This window comes from Tursiops truncatus, chromosome 13 (assembly GCF_011762595.2).
Source record: "Tursiops truncatus isolate mTurTru1 chromosome 13, mTurTru1.mat.Y, whole genome shotgun sequence".
NCBI classification, from domain to species: Eukaryota; Metazoa; Chordata; class Mammalia; order Artiodactyla; family Delphinidae; genus Tursiops; species Tursiops truncatus.
This window is the reverse complement of record NC_047046.1, coordinates 75,625,002-75,637,073: the sequence shown is the minus strand read 5'-3', so window position 1 is coordinate 75,637,073 and position 12,072 is coordinate 75,625,002. Positions and strand designations below refer to the sequence as shown.

The 12,072-nt window shown below is 38.7% G+C and overlaps 1 protein-coding gene across 1 annotated transcript in view; it reads right to left on the bottom strand.

The window, feature by feature from the left end:
• ZCCHC2 (zinc finger CCHC-type containing 2) overlaps nucleotides 1-12,072 on the bottom strand; it is a 49,639-nt gene that overhangs the window by 8,519 nt on the left and 29,048 nt on the right. Inside the window, exons 7-12 of the mRNA XM_033837817.2 lie at nucleotides 10,427-10,510; nucleotides 8,429-8,486; nucleotides 6,200-6,335; nucleotides 4,672-4,736; nucleotides 4,190-4,284; nucleotides 490-618 (exon numbers count right to left, since the gene is read on the bottom strand). Of these exons, the coding sequence (XP_033693708.1) occupies nucleotides 490-618; nucleotides 4,190-4,284; nucleotides 4,672-4,736; nucleotides 6,200-6,335; nucleotides 8,429-8,486; nucleotides 10,427-10,510 (567 nt within the window). The remainder of the gene's footprint in view (nucleotides 1-489; nucleotides 619-4,189; nucleotides 4,285-4,671; nucleotides 4,737-6,199; nucleotides 6,336-8,428; nucleotides 8,487-10,426; nucleotides 10,511-12,072) is intronic.

Genomic DNA, 12,072 nt, shown 5'->3' with positions numbered 1-12,072 from the left:
TTAAGAGATACTTTAGAGTCAAAGACACAAATAGGCTTAAAGTAAAAGGATGGAAAAAGAGGTACCCTGCAAACACCCAAAAGAGAGCTAAAGTAGCTATATTATTATCAGACAAAATAGATTTTAAGAAAAAAGTTGTCATTAGAGACAAAGAAGGATATTTATAATGATAAAAAGGGTCAATCCATCAGGAAGACATAAACGTTATAAATATATGTGCATCTAACAATATGCAAGCTTTCAATCTTTCTACATTGACTCTACATTTTCTTGTGACTGTCTTCTTTCTCTTTAATTTCATATGCAGTGAAATAGGTTTAAAAAAATCAACATCACTAGGAACTGCTAAGTCAGTGGTCTACACGACACCCTTTTATACCAATTAAAGTCAATAATGACATTTACAGTACCATAAAAATACTTATGTTTGACTGATTTTAAGAGCACACATTTTCCTCTGACACCCCCAAATCCCTCCAAAGAGCAAACCTCTGTCTTTTTCTTCTTCACTTTCAAAACTTTCTCTTCCATCATGTCTTGGGCTAGACGGAGAACTGTAACTCTCTGAAGATGTTTCTCCACATGTGTCATGTCCAGATCCAATGTCCAAATTCACATCTAAAAATAACGTGATTTTTAAAAAATAGAATTGTTTAGTTAAATAGATTTCTGAATTGAACCATCAGAAATTAGTTACACCCTTAAATTTTTTTTTCCAAGTTTTTCTATAATTACCTAAAAAAGCTGGCCTCTGACCTAGGTAAAAATTCATTACTGAAGCACAATTTTATTTGAAAATAATTGACGACTTTTTTGCGGGGGACAAATGCATTCTTAGGCAGAGGCAGAGGAAAAAATCAATATAACAGACTTTAAAAAATCAGAATTAAGATTCTTTGCAGGATCTGTCCAATATTAGCACATTGAGCCACTTTTTAAGTCTATACATTTTAACTCCTCAGAGCATGTTGTAAAATTCTTTCTTTAAAAGAACTCAAAAATAGAACTGACTGCCAAAAATGCCTATTCAGTTAAAATTTGTATGCCTGAATATTTAAAAAGAGTAAATTGCTTCCCATGAAGTAGACTGAGTAACCCCTGAGTTCTAACCAGAAATGATGGACTGGGAACAAAACAAAACAAAACAAAACCATTGGGATAGAGTGAGCCAAGATTTGCTCACTAAAATGCAGTGAAGACTTTGAAACTCTAAAGAGTAAGTTTCAGAAATGTAAAAAGAAAAAATAAAAAGGCAGCTATTTCTCAAAATGAATTTATGAAATGATTTTGTTTAGATTATATAGCTAGCAAATATTCTAACCACCAAATGTCATATATTAATTTGCAATTTTCAAAGAACTAAATACATAAATGTAAATCTATGCTGAACATAATTTTCCGTTTCTGACAATCCAGGTGCTTCAGAATTGTGTAGAGTCTTTGGAATTTTTATAATAAAAAAATATGTGATCCTTTGGAGTCAGAGGTGTGGCTGGAAGGTGAGGATGAAATAACTATGCCAAAGGCTATTCCACAAATTGCCCTTTTAAACAGAGAGATAAACTGTTTTATCTATCATGTCTCAAAGAGATATTAAAAGCAAACACACTGCAAAACACAGATGATGAACAGCACTGACTGCTTTGGGGAGAAGACAACATGGAGGGACGCAGTGAGGGATTTATTTTGTTCCCTTTTGTACCTTCAGAATTTTGAACTACATAAATGTATTTTACTCAAAATAGAAGTTAACTTTTAAATTAAAAATAAATAAGGGCTTTCCTGGTGGCACAGTGGTTGAGAGTTGCCTGCCAATGCAGGGGACACGGGTTTGCGCCCCGGTCCGGGAAGATCCCACAGGCCACGGAGCGGCTGGGCCCGTGAGCCATGGCCGCTGAGCCTGTGCATCCGGAGCCTGTGCTCTGGCAACGGGGGAGGCCACAACAGTGAGAGGCCCGCGTACCGCAAAAAAAAAATAAATAAATAAAATAAAGTTAAATAAATAAATAAATAAATAATACTTATCTTTAACTGAGTTATTTAAAATTTTCAGCTTCAATATAGTATCTACACTTATGATATGCGTGATTGTTCTATTAAAAAAATCTTAAATATATCTTAAGTTTACTGAATGCTTAAAGGTAATCACCTTCTTAAAGGTAATTCCTTAGTATTTCAAAGGGGAATTAATAAACAGAGGGTTTTCCCTTTAAGTTGGAGCCAGCAAACATCTGAGCTATACTAGACAATAAGACAAGTTGTACAAAGTATTGATATATATATTTATAGTCGTACTCTATAAATGTAAATATATATGAATCAGTGACATATATAGAGAACAAAATAGACAGAAAAGGTTAATCTTGAATCAAAAATCCTGAGATTGTACTTTCATAATATTTGAAAATAAAGAAATAAAGGAATTAGAGCCTGAGATGTTATCAAAAGTTCTTATAGATAGCTAGTAGGAAGCAGCCACATAGCACAGGGAGATCAGCTCGGTGCTTTGTGACCACCTAGAGGGGTGGGATAGGGAGGGTGGAAGGGAGACGCAAGAGGGAGGGGATATGGGGATATATTTTTATGTATAGCTGATTGACTTTGTTATAAAGCAGAAACACACCACTGTAAAGCAATTATACTCCAACAAAGATGTTTAAAAAAAAAGTTCTTAATAACGTATACAGCATATGTTTTCTTCTAACTTATTAGAATAGGGAAAAGGAACCACATTACTGAACACCTCTGTGCTTGATACTAGCTAAATGCTTTTCATGTTATCACATTTAAGTTTTACAGTCTGGTGAGGTAGATATTCTTCTTCTTTTACAAACTTAAGAAAATGGTGGAGTAAGGATTCAAACCCACATCTGTCTGAGATCAAAGTCCACACACTTCTCTGAAAATATGAAGCTAAAAGGGAAAGAACTGTTACAAGCTTTTTTGGCATAGTTCCCAAATCATGTGAGAGACGAGAGAGTGATGTCATGAGGGTGGTATATATTTGACAGGAATTTCAACTATAGAATGACCTGATTTAGTGTGTGCTTTAGAAGACAGTGCAGAAAATGAACCAGAAGGAGGAAACAGACAGGGAGGCCTGGCAGAAGCTATTTCTAATCATCCACTGACAGAGAACTCTTGTCTTCCTTATTTTAGCTTCTCCCCCTCCTTTTAGCTGCCATCACCACAGGAAACCTCAAAGATACTGAAGTGTTACAATATACTCATAAACATGGTTTTTTCCCATGTCATTTCCCCCCCAAAGACAGCTCAGTTAATTAATTCAATGAGTGGGCCAGATGATTTTAGAGTCAAAATGCAACTATATTTCCTTATCAATATTAAATCTCTCTAAACAAATAGCTAGTTTAAAAATGTACTCCATTAAGAAAATGGATATATTCTGGTTATTTATGTTGCATCACAACTGAAGGTACTAACATTTGAATAAAATTTAAATTAAACAAATCTTATTTGTAGGGTCAGCTGTCAACATATGTGTTAGAAACAGACACGGACAAACACTTTCCTAGAGGTCTGTGAGCTTTTATTCTTTTTTTAAAAATCTTTACTATTAGTGGTGAAGGTAAATGTAACACAGAAAAGTTACCAATGAACCAGCACAAGGGACATTTCTCAGTCAAATGAACACAAAATCTTTCACTTAAAAATAAAAGAACCTTAAAATAATGGTGGGTAGATGGAGACCACACAAATCGAGTACAACGAAAATCTGAGGGTCTGAATTCCCCTGAAGTCCCATAAAACTCCACAAAGGACAGTCATTAAAACATGAAAAAGTCAACAAGATTTCTATAAGTGACTTTACACAAGAACGGGTACAGGCTTCCACGAGGGTGGAAAGACCCCGCAGGTCCTGCAGCCCCTGCTCTGGAGCAGGGATTGGCTGAGAAGGAAACAATCGAGGAGACTGCTGCTACCAGGGGAAGGAAGAGGTGCCAGAGTGTCACTGTAGCAAAGGAGAAATTTACCTCCGTGGCCGAATCAAATTTCCTGCATTAAACAATTCTGAAGTATTAATGGAGTTAATTCAGAAATCACTATTCTCATCAACGCAGGAAAAAAAGTGTTATCAGGCTTTGACACAACAGTCTAATACCTCCTGCAATAGGTACCCTGCTAAATATATTTAGGTGACGTGTATTTGAAAGAAAAACACCCTTACCTTTCACAGAACCACCGTGGGTGTGCTGAGGAGCGGAGATTCGAATACCATTTATTCTACTATTCAATCTGTTGTCAGTTTTCTTAATTTTCTCCCTAAGCCGAAAGTATACATGTTACCCACATTGTTTATGAGTCCCTAGAGAACAACACTAAGTACAGTATTAATAAAATTCCCCTCAAATTTTTTTATAATTAAAAAAAAATGTTTAGTAAGGTACAATGTAAATCCAAGATTCATCCTTTAGTTTACAGGGCTGAGAATTTTGCCCCTCCAAACTGAATATAATATTTGACAATAGCTTTATTTTTATCACCTGCATGTGTTGATTATTTAGAACTGAAAAAATTAAGTCCAGAGTAAAAATATAAAGAAAACTAATGGAAAAATACTATTTATACTACATAAATTAAACATGCCCATTATCAAATGTTGTCTCCTCTTACCAATTTCTGTTACTGGAAAGATTAAATTGCACCTACTTTTCTATTTGTGACTTTCCTTTTTTCTTATTTATTGAAGATAAACTTCGTTTTTCAGTTGAATGCTAGGGAAAAGAATAAAAAAAAATCCGACTAAAGCGAGACCATACTCGTGTAGGTATCCTCTTATTCTGATAAAAAACATTAAAATAATGCAGTCCCAGTTGTATATTCTAACACATTTTTATTTCCAACCTCTTTTTTGAAGTTACCTACTTGACTCACTAAAATCTGCATATTCTGACAAATACTTAATATTAATTATGAGTATAATATTTATTTCGTAGTTTGCTTTTAAAATGGATGTGTATTTTTTCTTCTCATCACAAAATAAAGCACAATCAAGTAACCGGTATTTGCTATACGTTTACTAATATTCTCGTAAAGTTCAGGTTGGTAAAACTGCAACACACAATTGCGTCAACTCTAAGAATAAAAGGTGCTAGCGCTGAAGTACAGGGGGAAAAAGTATAATCACATAGACCTAAAACTCGGCCATTAAGTAAGCATGACTCCGATAACACACAATTCCTCAAAGTATGCTTTAATGCTTTAGTTCGTAAAAACACATTCCAGGAAAGGTTAACATTTGGATCTGAGTGTTGGCCAGTAATAAAAATCAATTTTCTAGAGAGAAGGTGGCTCTCTCCATAGCTGTACCAGTATCTCTCATGTATCTGTGGTGCCATGTTACCTAAACACACTTGAGAGCATTCTGTTCTCTGATTACACCAACTCCTAAAACCAAGTATTTCCTAAGTACATTCAGGATTTGCTGGTAAACTGGCCCAACAACTCATGAGGGAAGGTCCGTTTCAAAATTCACATCACCAATAAATAGCAAGACAGTGACTGAAATGTGAATAATTCAAAAGCAAAAAGCCTGGCATAACAATGCATCCCTAGTGAAACATTTTAGGCATCACAATAAAATGTACTAATATTTTTGAGCAATAAAAGTAATACAGGGCTTCCCTCGTTGGCGCAGTGGTTAAGAATCTGCCTGCCAGTGCAGGGGACACGTTCGAGCACTGGTCCAGGAAGATCCCACATGCCATGGAGCAGCTAAGCCCACGTGCCACAACTACTGAATCTGCGCTCTAGAACCCGCGAGCCACGACTGAGCACGCGTGCCACGACTACTGAAGCCCATACGCCTAGAGCCCGAGCTCTGCAACAAGAGAAGCCACCACAACGAGAAACCCGCGCACCGCAACGAAGAGTAGCCCCCGCTCGCCTCAGCTAGAGAAAGCCCGCACGCAGCAACGAAGAGCCAACGCAGCCAAAAATTAATTAATTAATTAAATTAAAAAAAAAAAAAAACCAAAGTAATACATATACACTTCTTCAGGTCACAGAGGAGCTTAGATCATGTACACCAATTAACTTTGAAATCTTACATTCAAACATTCCTTCATTTCTTCTTACCAGATACACTATCTGACATAATAATGCTTAAAGAACTCGACTCTCATGCAGTGACAATGCTTGAACAGTATGGCACGAAGACAAAACAAAGCCCCCGTACCTGGTCAGCTAAGGCCACACAGTGCTCCGGGTGCTGAATGGTGGTGCAGGTTTGCTTCCTCCAATCCATGATTCCATTCTGTTCAGAATACTGCATGGTGAGCCCATCCAACGGAGAACAACTTGTACCAATAGTGCTATCAAAAGAAGAGTTCACGCAAGTATGAAACTCTGTCTTCAATCAGCTAACCTTCTCATCTCATAATGAAGAAGCTATACTAATCCTTTCTTCAGTATATTAGTTTTTTATAGAATGCCTAGCAACAGCTCTAAGGAAAAAAGTCTACTATAAGAATAAACCAGTTCATACCTCTCTTACCTATTTAATAATTAATACCTGCCTCTGAGGAGGTTGACAACAGAGGCACAGTCTGTCTTTAGACTCATCCTGCACCACGCACAGCTGGGGTTACTCCAATCTCAAGAGAACCACTATGTACTGTGTGTGTCTAAGGCAAGTGAAGGGACAGGATAATGTGACTGAAAACCAAGAGAAACACACAACAGAAACAGACTCAGAGAGAATCCAGAGAATGAAGTGATTGGACACGGACTCTGAATTAACAGTGTTTCACATCGGTCAAGGACTACAAGACGACGGAATTTTGGAAGAATACTGGAATATATAAAAAAAGAACCAAATTTAAATTCTAGAACTGTACAATAAACCGAAATTAAGAACTCAATGGATGGAAACAGATGAAAAAAATCACCGAAGAGGAAATTTGATCATGAGAAAATAGACTGGAACACAGAGGAAAAAAATGTGGAAAACAAAAAAAATTTGAGAGAACACCTAGGGCATGGTGAAAAGTCTAACCTGTAAGCATCCCGAGCCTCAGAAGAGGGAACAAGAGAACAGGCAGACGCAATATGTGAAGAGAGAATGGCCTGGGCTTCTCTAAAACAGAACTGTATCAAACTTCAGACTTAGGAAGCAGAACTCATTCAAAGAAAGCTACAAATATATCATAGGAAACTGCTGAAAACCAGACAATGGGAAAATTCAAAAACACAGTCAGTTTGGAAAAGCACACTAACTTTCAAAGAGCAGCAATAAGATTGAAGAACAGTGTCCACTGTCCACAGTACCCACTGTCCACTGTTGCCCCTAAAAGCAGAATCTGGGGATGACACAGTTGATGTGGGAGGTGATCCAGAAGTGGGAGCAAGGAGTGGGGAGAACGAAACAGGAAAGGAGGAAAAACCAGCGTGTGGGTCCATTAGTGAGGCTGCCGCTATGAGCGACAGAGGCTCAAACCAGCTGGGACCTCCCAGAATTATCTCCCCAAAGGGCAGGAAGCGGGAGCTCCCCACCAGTTGAGGGCTGACCCCTGGGGCAAATTAACGTGCAGCTCTGAACTGGGCTGGTTCAAGGGCTAAGCAGGCTCACAGAATCAGCGCGGGCCCTGAGGCAGGAGGCGGACAGTCACGAGGCAGGGCCTGCGGAGGGACGGTCGCAGTGTGAGGGGGGTTAGAAGTCACGTAAATGATTTTATGTGGCTTGCAGCAGAAATCAAACTGGGCTGAGAGGATATGATGTGAAGGACCAAGGGCACTAGACCGGAGACAGCGACACTGGAGCTTCCGAGCACTCACAGAAAGTAACTGCTAGCCTGGAGCCCTATGTCATATGAGCAAAAATGTCTTTCAAAACTGAAGGCAAAATAGACATTTTTTCCAGATAAAAACAAAGTGATTTCATTACTGGCAGATATGATGACAGGGAATTCTCAAGTGTTCCTCAGTTAGCAGGATGCTCAGGCACACTGGAAGGAATGAAGAACAGTGGAATGGTAGAAACCTAAATGATTAATGCAAAAAGGTTTCATGAGGTTTAAAACAGAATTAAGATGCATGACAGCTACAGTTTATAAGCTGGGAGGAGGTAAGTGAAGTTACAGTGATCCAAGGTCCTCACGTGGGAAATGGTACAAGCACAAATATCAGACCTTCCTAAGTCAAAGATGTAGAATAAAACCTCTAGGTAACCATCAGAAGAATCGAAAAACAACGTATGGAAAACTATCAAGGCTAATAGAAGAGAAAAACAGAATTTTAAAAAAACGCCCAAAAGCAAGAAAGGAGAGAAAGGAAAACACAGAAAAGGTGAGACAAATAACAAGCGAACAGTAAACCGGCAGAATTATAGCCAAATACACCAGAAAGTAAATGTGATGCGATTTAAAAACACACAAAGTCATTCATGTTTTAGGAACTAGATACCTACTTCACAAGGGGATTTTTCCCGGTATGTTTCTTGTGGATTATGGTGTGCTGTAATACATCTAGAGTGGAGGAAAAAAACAATTTATTATACCATATGCTTCTACAAAATCCAAAAGGAAGACGCAACTAATGTATGTAACCATAACAGTGTTGACAGACCACGTAGAGCACTTCCAAGCATTTTTCACAGAAAATTCCTTAAAGAAACAATTTTTCAAAGGCACAGTAATTTCCTTAAATATCCTCTCAAATATGTTCCACCTAATAGCAAAATCAATTTTGTCCAAGACTACGAAATTTGACATGAGCATTATGCTGCAAAACCACACATTCAATTTCAGGCTCTTTTTTAATCATTAGAAAAAAAAAGAAGTGTCTCAAATATCAAAACACCACATGTTAATAAAACCAACACCCATGTACCCACCTCCCAGGTATCTCTGTATTTGCCTCTTTTTATTAGGAAAGGAAATATCCCAGAAACAACCGAAGGCCTCCCTCCATTCCATTCGGCTCCCTCCCTCTACGGAGGTTAACTAGTTGAAATAATCTAGTGCATGTTTTTATTTTAACTACCCCTGTGTGTATTCAAACACACAGTGGTGCTACATGTTTGAATATACTATAAATACGCTTTATTTTAATTGCCACCTAGCATGAATGTACCACAATCTATTTATAACTTTATTAACATTTGAAACATTTGGGTTAACATCCAAGTACTTGCTGTTACCCATAAGCTGCTGGGAGAGCCTGAATCCCTGGCCCCTGAACACACGGACGACAATTTTCATAGAAGCAGAACTGCTGGGTAGGAGCATTAATCACCTCCAACTTCACGAGAGTGTCAAATTTTTGTCCAAAATAGTTGTACCAAGAGTTGTACCAATTTAAATTCCCATCAACAGTAGATGAGGATTCCCATTACTTCATATCTTTGATAATGTCAGACTTGAAAATGGTTTGCCAATCTGATGAGTGTGAACTAATCTCTCATTGTTTTTTTGTTTCTTAATTATTTTATTTATTTATTTTTGGCTGCATTGGGTCTTCGTTGCTGCGCGCGGGCTTTCTTTAGTTGCGGCGAGCGGGGGGCTACTCTTCGTTGCGTGCACGGGCTTCTCATTGCGGTGGCTTCTCTTGTTGCAGAGCATGGGCTCTAGGCACACGGGCTTCAGTAGTTGTGGCACACAGGCTCAGTGGTTGTGGCTCGCGGGCTCTAGAGCACAGGCTCAGTAGTTGTGGTGCACGGGCTTAGCTGCTCCGTGGCATGTGGGGTCTTCGTGGACCAGGGCTCGAACCCGTGTCCCCTGCATTGGCAGGCAGATTCTTAACCACTGCGCCACCAGCGAAGCCCCTCTCATTGTTTGTTTGTTTTTTCTTTTTTCTCATTGTTTTTAGTTTGCATTTTCTGGACTACTCGTGAGGCTGAACCATTCAAGTTTCTTCTGTGAGAACTGCCTATGTTTATCTTTCCCCATATTGTTGACCAGACTGATTTTCTCAATGATTTTTAGAAGAATCTATAGTCTGGACGTATAGTCTTTACACCTGTAAATATCCTGCAAATGTCCTCTGAATGGTAACCTCTTGTCACTTGTTAAGCTTTCATTTAGATTAGAAAGATCTCCACTATGGTCATTCTCTGGCCTGTCAAGAAAGCCTTCTCATCCCAGACTATTAACATTTAAAAATTTAAGTTTTACATTTTACATATTACATTAAGTTTATATATGTTGCAAATAATTTGTTATTCATTTGAAATTTTCTGGGCCCAAAGAAGTAGGGATCTAATTATATAACTTTTTTTTTTTGACTGGAAAGCCAGCCAATACCATTTATTGCATATTCTTTCCCCACTTTTCTGTAAGGCCACCTGTCACATTCCAAGTTCCCATATGTCTGTTTCTCAGTTCCTTAACCTGTTCTAACGGTTTGTTTACCTATCCCTGTGACAACATCACGCAGAAGGACTTTATTCCAGTGAATCAGCGTTTACCTTCTTCTTGACTTGAAGCTTCTGAGCTGTCTTCTTTTAAGTGTTCTAATATCTTAGAGGTCTTCAGAGAGGATTGTAAGTTATCTGCGGGAAGTATTAAATACCATTAACTTTTAGGGAAAATTATAATAGTGAGAAAAACAAATATAATAATTACTCTTCTCCCACGGAGGATGAGAGTGGAGAGTTAATGGTAAAGAGAACATGTCTAGTAGTTAAGACTTTGAAGAAAGCTAGAGGACATAGCACAAAACCCTGGACTGGGAGTGGGGACCCTGAAGCATGGAGCCAGCTCTCCCCATAAAAGCCACAGGAGTGAAGCAAGCTGCTTCACGTCTGCCTGCCCCCGTGTGCTCTTGTGCAAAATGAGGAGATGGACTAGATTAGTGCTTCTCAGCTATCTGTGCTGTGTAAGGTTTTTCAGAATCTCCAGTTTGTGTGGACCGCTCCTTTTATGAAAGACAGTATAATGTGGCAACGTCAGATTACTCCCAGCGTCTCCTCTCTGTTCCTGTTCTTCTACCATAGACCAGTGACCAGCAGTCACGGACCAGCACTGACCCATGGAACCCACTCTGATGCACTGGATTACGTCTCCATTAAAATACAGACCAGTAGGCTTCTGGAGGTCAACATTTTAAGTCATTCAGGAGTTTAACATTTGTTCTCTCAGCTGTCAGATATGGAATATTGCTCTCTATTGCGGGGGCAGGGGAAGTTAGAGCTGTCATTTCTTAAAAGAGTAAGTGCAAATGAACTTTGCCAATGGTGTGTTCTTTGGAGAAATAATTTGAACATCCTGACCAGATTTTCCACAATCTCAAAACATGTCCTTTACTTTATTTATTTATTTATTTATTTTTTACGGCACGTGGGCCTCTCACTGCCGTGGCCTCTCCCGTCGCGGAGCACAGGCCCTGGACGCGCAGGCCCAGCAGCCACGGCCCACGGGCCCAGCCGCTCCGCAGCACGCGGGATCCTCCCAGACCGGGGCACGAACCCACGTCCCCTGCATCAGCAGGCAGACTCCCAACCACCACATCACCAGAGAAGCCCTCAAAACATGTCCTTTAATACACTATTTTGATTTCACAACGATCTGATACCTTAAAATCTACCAGCCTCTTTAGCATTGCTCATGTAATTTAGATACTGACAAACTCTGCAGACGGGTTTTCTGTTATTTATGTGTGTACTACTCACTTGGGTACATTTTCCTAGGCAGCCTGCTAAAATCTGAATTAAAAGCTTAAGTTCATGCTTCAGTGCTTTTTTAGAATTAGACAGATGCTATTTATAGATATTCATTAAAAACCACACTTGGTTCAAGTGGAAAGCACTGACTGTTAAATCTGTTATGACTCTAGAATGATCAGGATTCTCTTTTCAAAAAGCTATTGCCACTATTCAGACATGAATTTAAACATGGAGTTGTTCATCTGGTCTTAGTCATGAAGAGTCATTAATTCTAGTTGCTACTTTTTGTTTAAATTGTTTAAGAGATATATACATACACACAAATGATTAGAAAAACTAAAAGTTAACCCCTATGTTACAATAAATATCCAATCATACTATTTTTTGTTTAACCTTTTTTTTCTCCCACTTCGAACTGAGGAAAAATGCATTTTCTTTCCCCTCTAGAT